Source organism: Cricetulus griseus, chromosome 2 (genome assembly GCF_003668045.3).
Source record: "Cricetulus griseus strain 17A/GY chromosome 2, alternate assembly CriGri-PICRH-1.0, whole genome shotgun sequence".
Lineage (NCBI taxonomy): Eukaryota > Metazoa > Chordata > Mammalia > Rodentia > Cricetidae > Cricetulus > Cricetulus griseus.
The window spans coordinates 204,975,710-204,994,857 of NC_048595.1; the positions used below are offsets into that span (position 1 = coordinate 204,975,710).

At 45.4% G+C, this 19,148-nt stretch overlaps 1 protein-coding gene and 1 long non-coding RNA gene across 6 annotated transcripts in view; one reads left to right on the plus strand and one right to left on the minus strand.

The window, feature by feature from the left end:
• Bin1 (bridging integrator 1) overlaps positions 1-1,141 on the minus strand; it is a 57,849-nt gene extending 56,708 nt beyond the window's left edge. For 2 of the 5 annotated variants that reach the window (XM_027400680.2, XM_035440212.1), the window contains exon 1: positions 852-1,136. In XM_027400680.2, coding sequence (XP_027256481.1) covers positions 852-935 — 84 coding nt within the window. In that variant the 5' untranslated portion in view covers positions 936-1,136. Of the gene's footprint in view, positions 1-851 lie in introns of all 5 variants that reach the window. The other 3 variants (XM_027400672.2, XM_027400677.2, XM_027400681.2) reach the window with 3 other exon arrangements.
• LOC113834030 lies at positions 77-18,017 on the plus strand. Its single transcript, XR_003482287.2, has 3 exons — positions 77-655; positions 17,222-17,392; positions 17,893-18,017. It is a non-coding gene; the product is annotated as an uncharacterized LOC113834030 (long non-coding RNA).
• Positions 18,018-19,148: the final 1,131 nt, after the last annotated feature.

A 19,148-nucleotide genomic window follows, 5' to 3' on the forward strand; every position in this document is an offset into this window, starting at 1 on the left:
TGGCGTGATCCAATTCAATAAGCCAGGGATGGCTAGGAGTAAAAGGCAGGCCAGAGAAGGACCCCCACCCCCAACCCCCGCATTTCCTGCACAGTCAGGGTGTCCCAGGAAGCCCTGATCCCGTTCACTGCAAAAACCCCAGAGTACTCTCAGACAACAGGGATAGGGCTTTCCTGTGGCGCCCTCCACACCCCTCTTCTGGGCCACCAGTGTAGCCAGGAGCTCCCACCATCTCTCTCTCCAGCGGCTGGAACCGCCAAATCCCTGCTGGGGCGAAGGTTGCAGAACCCTCTGCAACCTGGCGGGTCTGGGCGGGACCTTGTAGGCCGCAGACACCTCTTGGAAGGAGTAAAGCAATCCCTTTTCCGGGGACTAAGGCCGTAGGAAAGCAGAGGGCAGTGGGCGCCCGCACTAGCCAGATGGTAAAGTATAGCCTTAGAAGTCTGGGACGTGTACGGCCCTAGCGGCAGCTAGACAGACTCCCTCCCCCGCCCCACGCAAGCCCCGCCTGGATTGCCCGCGTGGGTCTAGAGAGCTGGGGGGTCACCTCGCAGCCTCCTGACCCTTGGACTCCAGGGTAGGGCGAGAGTGGACCCCGCGTCCGAGAAGCAAACCGGAGCGTGGGCCTCCACTTCTCTGCAGAGGAGCCGAGAAGGTACAAAACGGTGGGGGAAGGGGGGGACAAGGTGGACAGCTGCGCCCTCCTCTGCCGGAGCCCGAATGGGGAGAAGGGGACACCTTAACTGCAGGGAGACCAAGCCCAGGGACTCCTCGGCCACGATCATGCGGAAGTGACCAGCTCGATCCCAGGGGTAGGGGTGAGAGGTGTGGCAGGTTTACCGGTCTCTCACCTTCTCCTGCGCTCGGGTCAGCTTCTTCTGTACGTTGCTGGCGATCTTCCCCGCCGTCACCCCCTTGCTCCCCATCTCTGCCATCGCGGCGCCGGCCTCGCCCGGAGCGAGCGCGGATAATGGCGCAAGGAGGCCGTGCGCGCCGCGCTCCCAGCCTCCAGCCCCGGCCGCTCCACCAGCCTGGGCTCTGGCTCCACGCCGCGCACTAGAACAGCTCAGGAGACTGACGGAGACCGAGCGTGCGCAGGGAGAGAGAGTGAGCGACGCGGGGATCCAGAGAGGGAGGGACCCACAGGGGAGGGAGGGGGCGGGGAGAAGGGACTAGCCGCGGGCGGGTCAGCGCCCCCAGCCCTCCCCCTCTGGACAAGACACTGCCTTTTAAAGGGCCATTCTGGGATCCGGATCCTCACCGCCCAGGAGGAGGGGGAGCCTCGAGGGCGGGGGCGCGGGGCTGCGGCTTAGGGACTCCCCGGACCGGCTGGAGACTCGTCTGGGGGTGGGAACTACCTACGCAGTCCCTGGTTCAGTGCCTCCGCGATCCTGAGGCTTAAATCCTCCTTCCAAGCAGATACCTCCTGCAACCCTAGAAAAGTAGCCAGGTGAAGGAGCTGGGTGCTTTCTAAATTCAAAGACAATGTGCGGGGATCCTTGCCTGGGTGGCCCTGGAATCCCTGAGTCGCCTGGGGCTGGGAAAAATGCCCTTTCGGGGATTTCCCTCCCGCTGGCAGCCCGGAGTCCGCCTTCTCCTGCACCCTAGGGCACGTCTCTGTTCCTTTCTCTTTGCCTAGTCCCAAACCAAGTAAGAACTTGGTTTTTCCAGTTTGACTTTAACTATCATACTAACGATCACCTAACCCTTAAGTGCGTATTTAATGTGTGCTTGGCATTGTGCTGAGTAAGCATTATTTCACCCAGTCTCCAACAGTCCTATGAAGAAAAGACTCCAATTTATTACCATTTTACAAATGAAAAACCAAGAAGCTAACTGCCTCCTAGGCTTGCCACCAATGTATGGGGGCAGGGAGAAGGGGTTGCCTAATCCTGTAACAGGGAAATGATTAAGGGTCATTCAGTATTCGTGAAGATAAGATTATCCAATGGCACATACTATGGAGTCATTAGTGGGGGAGAGGCTGTGCTACTTCCACGAATTCCAAAATTCTCGGGATACTCAAGACTTTTATACAAAACACTCCTGGGGCAGCAGAAACAGGCAGTTACCTGAGGCTTGCTGGCCAGCCAGCCTACTGTACTTGGGGAGTCACAGGCCAATCAGAAACCCTGTGTCAAAATGACAGCTCAAGTTGTACTCTGGCTTTGTGTGGACACCACACACACACACACACACCAGAGTATTTGCATATAACTGACACCTATTCCCCCACCTACTTTAAACCATTTCTGATGATTCATAATGTCGAATACATGCAAATATTGTGGAAATAGCTGTTCTGCTGTTTTGTGTAGGGAATAAGGACAAGGAAAAGAATTCAGTGCAGATAAAAATTTTTCCCTGAACATTATCAGTCATAGAATGCAGAACTGCAGATAGGGAGCACCAACTGTATGTATTAGTGTGGTATGATGGTATCCACACCCACACCCTCTACCCAAAGTCATACCAGGGACTGTGAGCACTTTGGGGACACTCTGCTACCCTGGAAGTTTCTCAGGATTTGTGGGTAGAGTTGAACAGAAATGAGTACTCATGAGGGCCTACCTATGTCCAAAACACAGACAAGAGCCAGGGTGTGAGACCTATGGGATGCTCACAGTAGATAGAGAAGCAAAGTACTGGGACAGGGTCTCAGAGATGTTGGGATTCCCCGGAAGAACTGGAGGCAGGCATGTAGGCTCTCTACCAAGTCCTTGTACAAATGGAGAAACTGAGGCCTAAAACCCAAAGGCTCAGCCAGCCTTCACAATGGCCCATCTCACCTCCTGGAACTCTCCTGCATGTTGTCTGGCTACATTTGGTTCTTCCATCCTGTACTCCTTCCTGGCCTGTTACTCTTCCTATTGTGGCTCTGCAGCTGGTCACTTGTAACAGACTCACGGGTAGCAAATGACAAGCAAAGAACCAGTCCTCATGAGCACTAAACATCATGAATGGGAAGTATTATATTGAAAGCATCAATATATGTCCTATATTAGATCCCTAGAATGCATTAAAAAGCCAGGCACTGCAGGCACACTGATGACTTCAGGGCTGGAGAAGCACTAACAGGACAATCCTGGCCGGCCAGCCAGACTAACTAAAGGAGTCTTTGAGCCCTGGGCCAGTGAGAGACACTGTCTTAAAAAAATAAAACAGAAAGCAATTGAAAAGTTATTCAAGATTGACCTTTGATCTCCATCTCCGAATGCACGCGCATACACACACACACACACACACACACACACACACACACACACACCCCACTTATATGCATATATATATACAAACATGCAAATTCATTATAAACTTGTGCCCGATTTATGAGCCCATCAAACAAAATCTAAATAGCCTGGGTTTCTAAATCAACATTCTCCTGATGTATATTTTTGCCTTATGATCTCTTTCCTAATTTACAATTGTCTACCACTCTCAAAGTAATTACTTTCCTCTCTCTCCTTCCCCCCTCTCTGTCTCTCTTACTCCTGAGTCTCATGTATCCCTTGACCTAAAACTCACTATGTAATAGAGGATGACCTTGAACTAATGATCTTCTTGCCTCCACTTCCTGAGTGCTAGGACTACAAGTATGTGCCATGATGCCCAGTTTATAGAGTGCTATTTATAGAATCCAGAGCTTCATGCATATAGGCAAATAGTCTACGAATTGAGCCACATCCCCGGGACTGTCAAAGCAATTTCTTCCAACACTCCTTGAGGAAAGAAATGAGCAAAAGTCAAATTCTATTACAATCAGCCCCTGGGAATGGAAGATTCTGCTTTGTTGGACTTCTGGTGTTTCCAAATATGACAGAAAAAATACAAAGCAACAAAAATGTTCCTCGGTGGGAAAGGATCAGCCATGTTGAAACAGCAGTAACAGAAGCCATTGAGGAACCCTTCACAATTGGGAAACAATACAAAAGTGATGCCCTTGGCATAACCACAAATGAAAAGACAACCGAAATATATGCATGTGTTTATCTTTACTCTAGGTAGGAATTAATTAGATGCTCAGAATCCAGGACTCAGAAGTAAATTTTAATCCAGGACACATACGTAAATTTTAAACATAAAAATTATGTGGAAACTATTTTTGAGGACAGTATTTGGGAAGCAACAATGTGATAGGAGAGAAAGCAAAAGTGTTGGAACAGAGTATTGTGCTGTACACTTGAATTTGAGGGGCAAAAAAAAAAATGATGCTTGCTTGTTTCCAATAGCCATGTTTCAGGGTAGTTTTTTTTTAAGGTTTATTTTATTTTAAATCGTATGTATGCATTGGGTGTGTGCATGTGACTACAGGAGCCTACAGAGCGGGAAGAGGGTCTCAGATCCCATGGAGCTAGAGTTACAGGCAGTTTAGATCCACCCAACATAGGAAGGAGACAAGCACCAGTCCTGTGCCAGAGTAGAATAAGCTTACCTGCTGAGCCATCTTTAGGATTGCAAAGAAACTAAGCAGAAAACTCAGCCATTCCCCATCCACCTGCTACTCACACTCTAGAATAGCATCCTAGTTTCATTTCTGTTGCTGAGATAAATTACCCTGACAAAAAAACAAGTGGGGAGAAGAGATTTATTGTATCTCGCAATCCCAAACGTCAGTCTATCATAATGGGAACACCAGAGCAGCAAATGCTTAAGCGAGCTAGTCACATCAAAAGCAGAATGGTGCCTACTGTGTGCTCAGCTAGCTTTGTACATTCTTACAACCCAGGGCCCACCAGTGGGGAATGGTACCACCCACTTTCACATTGAGTCTTTCCCACAGTAAGGCAATCAGGACAACTTCCCACAGACCACTTGACCTAGACAATCTCTCACTGAGATTCTCTTCCCAGGCGATTCTAGGTTGTGCCAGGTTGACAAAACTAACCATGACTTGTAGCCTTCCCCACCATTAACATCTGCATCAGAGTGGCCCATTTATAGCAGATAAACATCATCATCTCATTATCCCCTAAATTCCATAGTTTCCATTTGAGTTCACCTTTGGTGGTGTACATTTTTGGGGTTTGGACAAGTGTACAATGACATATTTACCATTATAGCATCATCCATACATATATGGGGCAGTTAAGCTGTTTTCCTGTGTTCCAGCTATTTACCCCTCCCATCCCCAACTTCTGTCCCCACTGGTGTTCCTCTTCCAGAATGTTTACATAGTTGGAACTGCACGGTATGCAACCCTTACAGATTGGCTTCTTTCACTTGGTATTATGTATTTGAGATTCCCTCTTCACTTCTGTCACATATGCAGGGAGATGGGTCAGTGGTTAAAGTGCTTGTCTCCCAAGAATGAGGACAAAAGTTTAGATCTCAGATCCTGCATAAATGCTGGGTGGGTGTGGCAGTCTGCCTCTAATTCCAGCCTTAAAAGGCAGAGATGGGATCCCCAGAGCTAGCTGGGTAATGAGACTAGCTGTATCAACAAGATCTGTGTTTACCTGAGAGACCCTCCCTCGATGACTAAAGTGGAAGAGCAATCAAGAATGATCCCTGATGTCAACCCTAGCCCTCCAAATACATGCACACAAAACATGCATATGTACACAGGTATAACACACATTGTGGGGGACGAGACCCTTTATCTCTTTTCACGTCTTAATAGCTCATTTCCTTCAGCACTATATAACATCCTGTTGTCTTAAACACCAGAGCTATCCCACTCACCTATTAAGGGAGATCTTTTTCTTTCCTTTTCTTTTCTTTTCTTTTCTTTTCTTTTCTTTTCTTTTCTTTTCGTGCTTCTAATTTTGTGTAATGGCAAATAAAATAGCTGAAAGCACCCATATTCAGGTATTCATAGACATAAGTTCTAAATTCCTTTGTCTAAATATGAAGAAGTGAGAGTGCTGGACCAAATGGAAAGAATAAATTCAGTGTTAAAAGGATTTCCCAAACTATCTTTGACAGTAGCTGAATCATTTTGCATTCCAAAGGAAAGGTCAGTTCCAGAACTCTGTCTGCACCCCTGCCAGCATTTTAGGCTGACACTGTCGTGTACCACATATATGCCTGGTGCCCAGGGAGGCTAGAAGAGGGCATCGATCCCCTGAGACTAGAGTTATGAGCCACCACGTGGTTATAGGAATCAAACCCAGTCCTCTGGAAGAACAGCCAGTGTTCTTGGTGCTTCCTCATCTCCTCAGCATCTAAACCCTTCTGGATATCAGAATCAAAATATAACCAGTATGTAACCTTTTCAGACTGCCTCCTTTCACATAGTAATATGCATTTAAGAATATTCAGTTGTGGTATCAGGAGGCACCATGCAAATTTTCAAGGCAGGGAAGCAACATACTCAGCTAGAATGCCTATTTTAAATAGCTAAAATAATGGCAAAAAATCCCTAAGGGTGTCATAGCCGCACACATACCTTGGCAGTAACCAACATCTCTCTAATTGAACTTAAAATCCGTTCAACAAGAAGGAAATCATGCCTGGTGCTGGATACCTAGCCAGCTACCTGGGGCTGGTGAAGACAAGGATCTTGAAGGAGAACCTACAACCACCTACAACAATCTAAATCAGAATAATTCCTACTTACATTCTAAATATTTATCCCTATACCCACATGTAAGTATAGTTCTCACTGCCATCAAAGAAACATCTCTTTGCAACAGACAGAGACCGTTACAGAAAAACCAGAACTGACTAAAATGCAAAGAACAAGTTGTCATAGGGTGCCCAGCACCAGCTGATATATCTATTACACAGATACACCAAAGGTCAGGAACCATAGAGGAAGAGGAAAGATTGTTAAGAGCCAGAAAAACAGGAAGTTTACTATGAGGGTTCTCATGGAAATGTCAGAGAAGCACTGCATATAAAGTCTCAGCAATATGGTTGCCTAAACAGGACTGAACAAGGATTACACCAATAGACATGCTGATATAGAAGTCTGTAAGGCCTCAACCACTGGCAGAGAATACAGGCAACTAAGAAATGCTGAGAGCAATAGAAATAAGCCTTCTAAGGCTGGAGAGATGGCTCAGCCATTGAAGGCTAAGCTCACAACCAAAAATATAAGAACTAAGTCTTCTCCAGGTAAAAGTCGCTCCCCCCCCACTGCTTATCCAATAACAAGTGGCCAGCCCTAAAAATCATATCCATACAAGTAACATTATATGGACTGAAGTTATAGTTATATATTTAGGAAAATGTATTATACATAAACAATTTATAAAGTGGGGGCCAAGAACTTGAGAGAGAGCAAGGGCAGAGGGAAGTACATAGGAAGGGTTAGAGTGAGGAAAGAGAAGGGCAAAAGAATTACATTTTAACTTAAAAAAATCCTTTATTACCCCCCTTTTATAGATGGAAACTCTAAGGCGATGAGTTTACAAAGACACTTGGCTAGCAGACCCTGCGTGAGTTTAGTTAGCATCCCACCATCTCTGGAATAGGCCAATTTTATGCATCCACACTGGAATGGACTTCACTTCTTAATATAGGGAAAGGGCTGTCTTGCCAGGATCTAGAAGAATCTACAAGCAGAACCAATTGTTTCAGAGAATTGAAAGTGCGGTAAGGTATCCAAGAACTCATGGACTCAAATGACTGTCATTCCCTCTTGTTTGTAAAATGCCACCAGTCTAAAAGTATTGTGGAAGGAGTAGACAGATGTGGGGTCAGAAACCAGTTCTCTGTCTCACTTTTCCATTCATAAGCATCTCGCTTAAACTGTTCTAATCCGATCCGTAATATGAGAGCAATGTCCTTTTTAGTGTATTACAGGAACATGAACAGGATAAATGGTGACACATAGTAGGCACCAGATATTATCAAGTCAGTGTTCCTTCTCAATAGTCCTGCTACTTTTTAACTCCTTTGGGCTGGAAGCTTGGTTAATGTACCAATATTAATAGTGTGGCTTACAGGATGGGGCCTAGCAAAAGTGACTAACCATGCGGCACCCTTCTCAGAAAGAATTGGTATAGCTCCCATGGTTCGGTTAGTTCTCATGAGAGCAGTTTATTATAAAGAGACACTGTGCCACATGCCTATGTGACTTCTCTGCCATGTTATCTTACAGCCACAAAGCCCTCACTAGAGGCCAATTTAGGGATGACTACCAAGTCTTGCATAGTCAGCATCTAAGACTGTGAGCTACATAAACTTGTTCTCCATATATTATGTGTGTGTATGTGTGTGTGTATGTATGTATGTATGTATGTATGTATGTATGTATGTATGTATTATGTATCCCAGCAACATAAAATGGACTAGTATGACTTTGGGGAAACTTTTCTTTTGCTCCTGATATATACACACCTTAGCTTCAAGGCATGCAAATGTAATCCAAACAGAGAATTTAAGAATCTTTCTTGGGGGACTGGAGAAATGGCTCAATCAATACTCATTGCCACATGAGCATGAGGACCTGAATTGGAGTCCCAGCATCCACATTAAAAGTACGCACCTGTAACTCCAGTGCTGCAGGAATTGAGTGGCAACAGCACAGACTCTAAGGTTTGCTGGCCAGTCAGCCTAGCTCAATAGCATGTGTTCCAGATTCAGTGAGAGACACTGTCACAAAAAATTAGATGGAACATGATTGAGGAAGACAGCCAAAGTTGACCCCTGGCCTAGACACACACACACACACACACACACACACACACACACACACACACACACACGCATGTGCGCGCTCGCATCAACAGCATTCTGAAGCTGACGACAGAACGATCAGAAGAAGTTCGAGGTCATCAGCTATATACTGAACTCTAGGCCATCCTGCAATGCGTGAGACCCAGTCTCAATAAAACAAACGGATAAATAAAAATTCAATCAGAGATCAGTTGTAATGAAAAGAGACATGATCATATGCCACTAGTATGTAGTCTGTCCTTCCGAGAGACAACTCCAGTATATCTCTGGTGCTACAGTTATGTCCAAGCTGCTCTCTTATACACAGCTACCTCAACCTATTTGTATTAATATGTTGTGTCAAACATGGGACAGATTTTAGTAATAGGAAGAAAAATCACTATACCTGAGAAGCGAGGATAAACTGAGTATCCTAAGTAAACAGGATGTATTGATTATCAACCTGACAAGATCCGGGGTCACCTCGAAGGCAACCCTCTGGATATGTCTATGAGAGAGTTTCTAGATTGGGTTAGTTGATCTGGGCCACCCTAAATGTGAGTGGCCCCTTTCCACCAGACTGGGGCCTGGACTGAATAAAAAGGAGAAAGCAAGATAAGCCCACCATTTGTTGCTCTCTGCTTTCTGAGTATGGATTGTGACCAGCCCCCTCAAGCTCCTGCTTCCATGCCTTCCCCACCAAGATGGGCCAGAATAACCCCTTTCTCCCTTAAGTTGCTTTTGTCTGGTGTTTTGTTACATGAGAAAAGTAACTAATACCCTGGAATATGTGGGTGTCTAGACATCCAGGTTAGGAACAGACGTCAAGAAGAAGAGTAGGTAAAGAGGCCAAGGACAAGCCCTTCCCAGTCTGTGCTAAGAACTGATGTCTACACACCATTCCCTGGGTCTGTCCAGTTTCTTTACAGCTATCTTTGCAGATCTGGAAAGACTAATAACTACCCAAAGAACTTTCCAGAAAAACCTGTCTCCTTCCACCCCAGCTTCCAAATCTACTGACATGGATGAGCAGAGGGGTCTTCGCAGTGGGTCAGTTACTTGGCCACCTGCTAGCTCCAGGATAGCAACAAGGCTTGTGACAATATATAAACTAGTCCTTTCCTTCTGCCATCAGAAAATGAAGTCCTCCAAAGGGAGGGGACTGTCTGAGCTGAGTATGTTACTCAATGGTTAAGGGCTTGCTGTGTAAGCCTGTTCAGATCCCCAGAATCCATGTAAGCTGTTCATCTATTACTCTAGCCTTGGAAAGTGGAGACAGAGAAACCCCAGAGCAAGCTGATTAGTCAGACCAGCCATATCAGTGAGCTCTGGGTTTGACTGAGAGAGCCTGTCTCAATATGGTGGAAGAAGATTGATGAGATCAACCTCAGGCATCCACCTGAACACAATCCCAATACGTGTGTGTGTGTGTGTGTGTGTGTGTGTGTGTGTGTGTGTGTGTGTGTGTGTGTGTGCACACACCTGCCTACATACATGCAAACACACACACACACACACACACACACACACACCGAAAAAGAAAAAAGCTTCTCAAGAGATAATTTCCTTGTTTCTCCTCTGTGTCTTTGTTAACCTCTGAGTCCATGGTGCACCTAAAAGGCAGTGGGTTGAGAAGACAAGACAGCAATAGTTCAGGCTTGGTGCCACACTGAATGGCTCTTCTATTCTCATTGGTCATGTGGTCCTGGGCCGATTACTACTTGCTCTTTTTAAAGAAAGCAATCGCAACATTTCCTAAAGGGCACAAGGCACCCTTTAGGAAAGCAGTATCAGGGTAGATAACAAATGTGTATATTCTGAGATGCTATGTTAGAACATGGAATACGCACAGTGGTGAAAATGAGGCCCAGATAAATGTCTAAGTTGCGGTCTGGCTAGGCTGTTATTAGTAAATGGAAATAACCCAAACTCCCCTGGCCCTGCTCCAAAGGGACTAGTAAATGGGGACTATCACCACCATACCCAGTCTCTTCAGTTGGTGTAGTGTGTGGCCCTTATCGCAGGTAAGGCAGGAATCTGACCTTTGCCAGCTTTACCAATGTGTAAACAGAAGTGGCAAAAAAGCAAACAACCCTTTGTCCCGCACTCCTGCAACAAATCACTTCTGAGACCCTATAGAGAAGCAGCTCTCAACCTGTGGGTCACAACCCTTTTGAGGGTCAAATTACTCTTTTACAGGGGTCTCAAACCAGATACCCTGCATATCAGATATTTACATTATAAGTCATAACAGTAACAAAAGTAGTTATGAAGTAGCAATGAAATAATTTTATGGTTGGGGGTCACCACAACATGAGGAACTGTATTAAAGGGCCGAATTGTTAGGGAGGTTGAGAACCACTGGTTTAGAGTTATGAGCACCATCCTGGGACATGCTCACTGGAAGTTTACTATAACGATCTTCCTATTAGCTACCAAACAAACAAAACAGCGTTTACTAAACAAGGTGCAGAGGCAAAACCAGCCTCCATTTAGGTATTGCTAAAATTTCACTGATCTATAAGCTATAGGGTTTCTAGAGGACTATTCACTACCTTGAATCACACATGGCACAAGGCACCCTTTAGGAAAGCAGTATCAGGGTAGATAACAAATGTGTATATTCTGAGATGCTATGTTAGAACATGGAATACGCACAGTGGTGAAAATGAGGCCCAGATAAATGTCTAAGTTGCGGTTGGCTGTGTCTAAGTTAGGTCTATCTATAACCTGAATATGAAGCTACCATTAAAAATAGCTAAATGTGGCTTTCAAAATGGCTCATTGGGTAAAAGCACTTGTGAGGTCAGCCTGATAACCTGAGGTTCACCTCTGAAACCCATGTAAAATTCCCAGTGTGGTGGCATCCCTCTGTGATTTCAGCACCCATACAGCACTCAGGGGTGGGTAGCCAAGACAGGAGAGCTGCCCAGAAACTTGAGGCCAGAAAAAAAAGAGAGAGACCCACCTCAAAACAAGGTGACTCGGGAAAGTTTTCCCCAATACTCACATGCCACGGTGCATCTCATTTGAACACACACACACACACACACACACACACACACACACACACACACCATAAATAAACAAATGGCTTAAAAGAAATTCAAGATCACAAGATTGCTAAATGGAACTTGAAAATCCTGAAAGCTTTCTCTCCCCAAGGCACCATTACAGAAGGAAGAAGTGATCTACAGATAAGCCTGCCTATAACACATATATCTGACAAAGGACTGTATACAGAATACATAAAGACTTACTGTAGTTCCCTAATAAAAAGACAAATAGCTTGTTAAAAATAAGCAGACGGATAATTCAAAGGAACTCCTTCCCAAAGAAAATTCACAACTGGCAATAAGCACAATAGGATGCTTAATACTGATAGTCAGCTTGACAGAATCTAGGACCACTTAGGGAGCAAACTTCTGGACATGTCTGTGAGTATCTAGACCGAGTTAGTTGATGTGGAAAGACACACATGCATGCACCTGCGCGCGTGCGCATGCGCGCGCGCGCACACACACACACACACACACACACACACACACACACACACACACACACACACAGAGAGAGGTGAAAACCCAGCTACTTGGCATGCCATCTTCAGCTTTCATAACAGCTCCCTGGAATGCTTTCTTTGATTCATGTAACCTATGTGTGACAAGTGACTTTTTGCCACACTCCCCTAGAATGCTGTACTTGCCTTTCTTGTATACGATATACCCAGCACTCACACACACTAGATAGGAGTTCTGTCCTAAAGGAAGAATCAGACTCTTGGAGCCAATTATTTTGGGGAGATGGGTGTGTGTGCTTGTGTGTGTGTGTGTGTGTGTGTGTGTGTGTGTGTGTGTGTGTGTGTACACATGTAGGCCAAGAGTCAATGTCAGGTGTCTCCCTCAGTTGCTTTCCACCTGTCTTCCAGCCTCTCCCTGCAGCACTTGGGCTACAGGTGTACACATGCACACTTGGGTGTGAGGGGATACCTTTGAGACTAAAGATCCCAACTCAGGTCCTTGTATTTGAGCAGCAGGAACCTTAGTAATGGATCCATTTCCCCAGCTCTGGACCCAAGTCTTAACCTAACAGTGAATGAGCTTAGGATGCGTGTTCTACTTTTCCAAGTGATGACTAAAGTTGTGGAGGAAATCACACTCGGGAAAAATCACTTCCTGCTCACGTGCCACATTGAAAACTTCTAACACACTTTGCCACTCTTTGCGAAATACTGATTTTTCCTTAAACAGATGTGAATTCGTTAGAGAGACACAGCCTTCAACTGTTAGCTGATAGAGATTGGGTCTGGTTAACAGTGATACTTAGTTCTGTCCTCAGGACTGGGCCTAGATCAAATATTCAGGAAATGTGCCATGAAAGGGCTGTAGGAATCATTCATCCAAGCTCCGCTGTGGCCCTCAGCACTGGAAAGAGAATGGGGAGACCATGGCCTCCCTAAAGCTGGGGTCCCATCCATGACTATGGCCTCCCTAGAGCTAGGGTCCCATCCATGGACCATGACCTCTGAGGAGCTGTGGTCCCATCCATTGACTTTGACCTCCCAAGAACTGGGGTCCCATTCATGGACTATGGCCTCTCTAGATCTGGTGTCTCATCTATGGACCATGGCCTCCCTAGAGCTGGGGTCTCATCCATGAACCTTGGCCTCCCTAAACCTGGAGTCTCATTCATGGACCATGGCCTCCTTAGAGCTAGGGTCCCACCCATGAACCATGACCTCCCAAGAGCTGGGGTCCCATCCATTGGCTTTGGTCTCCCCAGAGCTGGGGACCTATCCATGGACTATGGTCTCTCTAGAGCTAGGCTCCCATCCATGAGCCTTGGCCTCCCTAAACCTGGTGTCCCATCCATGGCAAGTATATTTGTCTAACACTGTCTGTTTGTCCATCTTCTTACTTATGACCTACTCTTGTTGCCTCCTCTCTTGTGCTTATGTGCATGGGCAGGTACATGTGTGTGTTGGGAGGGTATTGTTCCTGTGGGTGTGGGTGCATGTGTGTTCCAGAGGACAACCATGAGTGTCATTATTCAGGTACTGTTTATTTTGGTTTTAGAAATGGGGTCTCTCATTGGTCTAAACTTGTCAAATAGGCTAGGCTGGCTAACCAGTGGATCAACCTATCTCTGCCCCCCTAGCTCTGGTATTACAAGCACGAGCCTCTGGGCCCAGCTTTTCTTTAATGTGGATCCTAAGAGGTAAATTCGGGTTCTCAGGCTTGCAAGATACGCACCTTACCTTAAGCTATCTATTCAACCATTTCCCCTTCTCCATAAACATTGGCTAAAATAGGTTTGGACAGATCCTAGGGTTTTAAGTCATTGGCATGTTTAACTCTCTTCCTCCCTGATACTCTGTATTGAAGTCAACATCTACAAATCTTGCCTAGCTACACAATTCCAGGAGCTGGTGGAAGCTCTGGGGCCGCAGCTGGGCTTGGCCTGACTGGACCTTGAGGACAGGCTCACTGGGACAGACAGATACACATTCACCGAAGTGCAGGTGGCCAGCATCACTCTTACAATGAAATCATGGGTTTTGCATTTTGCATTTTACAGAAGAGGACACAACATAATCATCGTTTTTGTTCGCTCTGAGTAAACATCTGACAATGTCCAATTCAGCGGGTTCTGCCCTCAGTCACAGCAATGTTGTCAGATGTGTAGCTCACCCCACCATTCTGACAGTGCAAGAAATGCTGGGATTTTTTTATGCTTCCTTTTCTTTCTTTCTCTTGTGTGTGTGTGTGTGTGTGTGTGTGTGTGTGTGTGTGTGTGTGTGTGCGTGTGCGCGCGTGGAAGTCAGAGGACAACCTTAGTTGTCATTCTTAAGAACCACATACCTTGTTTCTAAGACAGGGTTTCTCACTGGCCTGGAACTGCCCAGTTTACCTAGGTTGCCTCATCTGCAAGCCCCAGGGAAACAGCTGCCTCTACCTCTCTCACACACCTCTGTGCTTGGCTGATTTGTTTGTTTGTTTGTTTGTTTTTAACATACATAGAGGGAAAGACAGACACACATGGGGGGAGGAGAGAAGAGGGAGATAGAGATAAGAGAGAGAGACAGAGAGAAGTTTTGGTATCTACAGAATATCCCATATTCTGAACATGAGACAACTGTTTTCTCTAGGGTTTGGTTTATCTTGTAGCCTGGAACTAGTCATAACTGCACCATAGAAAATAGGTCCATCTAGGGGAAGAGGCTTGTTGACAAGCCTGGCAACCTGAGTTCAATCCCCAGGACCAACATAGTAGAAGAGAACTGATTTTTGCCAGTTGTTCTCTGTGAAGGCCACACAGATACTTGCCCCCACAACACACGCAAATAAATAAATAAAGCTAATGATTAACTTTTTAATTAAAAGAAAATAGATTACACACTTTGAATAGACACATATGACCTGTGACACCATGGAAAGTGCATGGTGCTGTCTGGACACATTACTAAGATGGTGATCCCTCGTTGCTCTGTCATGACAGGCTGTTGTTACCTTGCAGCGATCAGAGGGGTTGCAAGGTATTCATTCGTCACTGAACAGAACTTGACCCCCAGCGGCTTTCTGGTGGGAACTCTCAGCGTTCAGAATGACCCATTCCATGACCCGATTTCTCCCTGCATACCACAAGTAGAGATTGTCCAACTCTGACATCTTTCTATATTTCCTGTTAAAAAGTACAAATGCATGATTGTTTCTAGAATGAGGAAGTGGTAGGACAGTCATCGGTAGTGACAAATGGAGTGGATTTCCCCCCTTTTGATTTCTTTTTAAACATTTCTGTGAACACACTGAAGGTTTTTAATTATTATTTTTAGTTAGCTTACAAAGTAGCTGGTTTCTTTGTGGCATTTTCATACGTACTTAACTTTTGATTGATATATTCTGCGATCTCTTTGCTCAAGCCTTCTACCCGGCATTAATATATGTTGTATTACCCTCCCTACCTTTCCCCTTAAAACATCTTTGTCTATCTCTAGGGCCGCTTTCTAGCTTCCTGGCCCCTTCAAACACTTACATCTCACAGGTGCACACACATATAAGACTTAGAAGCCGGGACCTGAAACAAGAGAGAACATGCCATGCCTGTCTTCTCAGTCTGGGTTGTCTCACTTAATATATTTTCCAGTCCTATTTATTTCCCTGCAGATGTTTTATTTGTGTTTTGTTTTCACTGACTGACCTATTAGGCTTGCTTTGAGATTTTTGCTTTGTTTTGTTTTTTAAGTAGGTTCTCCTGACATAGGCCTGACTATCATAGCACCTGTTATAGCCCAGACTGACCTGGAGCAGGTGACTCTCTCACTTTAACCTCAGGAAGGCTGGGATTGCAGGCCTGCTCACCCACACCAAGGCAAACTCAGAGGTCTTTATTTATTTGAAGTTTTTGATAAACTTGTTCTTTTTCTTTTTGATACTCTGAATATTCTGGATTTTGTCAAGCCTAAGATCTGTAGAGTAGGCCAGCAGACTGGAAATGCCTACGAGACTTCTAGTCACAACCCAGCTTAATGCTGTCTATTCCAGAAGACTGCAGGTTTGGCTAGCCCCGCCTTTATCTGATAGCATGAGACTCTTCTACTTTACAAAGGGCTGTCTTTGTAACTGACATCAATGACTTGTATGTCAGCCATATCTACAACATTTCTTTCCAGTGACAGCTCTACTAATGTTTAACAAAGCAGTGGGTCTAAGCATACTGATACATAAAAGCGACCAACACAGATGGCTTCTTTTTTTCCAGGAATATTTCAAGCTCATTGCTATAGACTGAATGTTTGTGCCTCCCTCCCCAAATTAACATGTTGGATGCGAATGTTTTGCTAAACATAAGTAACAAATTAGGTCGTGCTTGGAAGGCACAAGGTTTTAATTTTGTTTGTCTGTGTTCTGTATGCCTTCTGTCTTGGTTTTTCTTGTTGCTGTGATAACGTATCCAGTTAAAAGCAATATAAGAAGAAAGGTCCTATTATGGCTCACAATACAGAGGGAGAGTCTATCATGAAGTCAAGTTGGCAGGAGCTGGAAGCATCTGGTAACATCACATCACACCCACAATCAAAAAAGAAAGTGATAGATGCTTGCTCTCGGTTCACTTTCTTGTTTTTATACAGTGCGGGATTCCAGCCCAGGAAATGGTGCCACCCCACAATTAACCTCAGTTAACCTAATCAAGATACTCTCAGATGAAGGCCATATTCTCAGGTGAACCTAGACGTCATCAAGTTGACAAGTGAAGTCACACCTCACCAGCTTTCGGGCTATCCAGTGCTGCTAGTGTTGTTCCTGTGGCTATTCGAGTGTGTTTAGGCTGAGTCAGAGCTGAAGAGAATGAACAAGTGGACCTGCAGTCACAAGGGAAAGCTAGAGTGTGGCACATCCTGCTCCCAGCCTAGAGATTCCACAGTCCTCCTAGGCCAGCCTCCAAAACACTCACGGAGCAGTTTGGACTTTAGGCTCAACAGTCTTTCCTTGCGCTTACCTTGTGGCCTTCTGCTGACCTCTCTTTGAGAAGTTGGGACTTTAACTTAAAGTCCAATATGCTTTAAGTGCACATCTCTGTTCTGTTTTTTCAGTTCCTTCCCCCATCCCTTTACTTTCAGCAGAAACATGAAGAATGATCAGACCTGCATGGCTCAGATGGAAGGGGAGGAAGGCAGAATCTTCGCCAACTGGCTGGGAACAGCTGCTGCCTTGTATGCTGGTCTTGGATACACTGATCCCTGGGCCAGGCCCAGACCAGACACTCATTGCTAGTCATGAAACAGCAGCAGGTGCTAAGCACATACCCTAGATGTCCACTTATGCCCTAATGAGTCACCCCTGTTGTTCATCCTGTGCTCCTGAAGCCCAGGCACCAGGAGTCCCCAGGGCCTGGTGGGTGATTCACCCTTGTCCAGCAGTCTCTGTCAGAGCACCTACTTAATGTCAGAGCCTGGCATGGGGAAGGACTATTGCTTGGCCTTTGTAAGGGGAGAGCTCACATTTCTCACTGCTGCACACTCTGTGGCTAAATGAGGAAGTGGGGGGGGAGGGAAGATAGGTGGTTGGCTCTGTCACCCCTATCTCAACTTCCCAACACATTACCCTGTCAGTTACCACCATTGCCCATTGTGCTAGTCTCAATGTAATTGACCCCTATAAGTTCACGAGAATGGCACTATTAGGAGGTGTGGCCATGTTGAGATAGGTGTAGCCTTGTTGGAGGAAGTGTGTCACTGTGGGAGCAGACTTTGAGGTCTCCTTTGCTCAAGCTTCCCCCTATGACTTTCAGACCATTTCCTGTTGCCTGCAAGATGTTGGATGCTCAGCTACTTCATCAATACCACATCTGCCTGCACACCACCATGCTCCATGCTGTGATGACAATGGACTGAACCTCTGAACTGTAAGCCACCCCAATTAAATGTTTTCTTTAAAAGAGCTGCCATGGTCATGGTGTCTCTTCACAGCAATAGAACTAAGATGCCCATCAATCATCTTCAGTGCTGAAATTCCTTCAAAGCCACATCTATTGGGTTCAGCTTGTCTTCCCTGCTCAAGTCACAATGGTTCTTCCCTCCAACACCACCTCTCTTTAAAACAATAGATTGCTCAAAGCTTTGGACTGGGGCACTATTTTATTGCCAAAGTGCTTGCTGTGCACCAATGAAAACCAGAATTTGATCCCCAATACCCACATAAAAAGTGGTACACAGACTTGGGTGCAGGCAAAGCACCTATCAAATACATCTCCAAACAAACAAACAATATGCAAAACACCACTGGGCATGATGATACACTTTTAATCTCAACACTGGAGAGACAGAAACAGGTAGAATCCTGGAGCTTTCTGTCTTGCCAGCCTAGCCTACTTCATGAGTTCCAGGCCAATGAAAGACCCTCTCTCAAAAAAACTAAGATGGGCCGAACATGGTGGCACTTGTGCTTTATTCCAGCACTGGGGCACCAGAGGCAAGCTTATCTCTGTAAGTTAGAGGCCAGCCTGTTCTACATAGCAAATTCCAGGTCAGGCAGGGCTATATAGTAAGTCTCTCTCTAAAATCCAAAACCCAAACAAAGGAAGATGTGCAGTACCTAGGGAATAACACTCAAGGTTGACCTGTGCCCTCCACACACAGCACACAAAGTCCTCACAAGTTCAGATCCACTGAGGCCACCCCTTCTTCTTCTCTGCTTCATAGATCTATGGGGTGTACATGTTCTTATCTAACATTTTTAATGATTTGGGGTAGGATTCAATGTACTATTTTGAGCTAATTTTTAAAGAGGTTGTTTGAATGCTTGACAACAACCCTATGAACTAAATACTAATAGTCACTTTCATTTTACCAATGAGAAAACAAGATTGCAGCTAAAGGTCTATAATGTGTTTTAAGATGTCATGGCTGGGGCAAAAATCAAAAGCCAGGAGTGATGACACATGCCTTAATTACAGTACTTGGGAAGTAGAGACAGGAGGATTTCTGTGAGTTTGAGGCAAGCCTGGTCTGAGTTCAGGACATATCCTGGGCTCTGTAGAGAAACCTT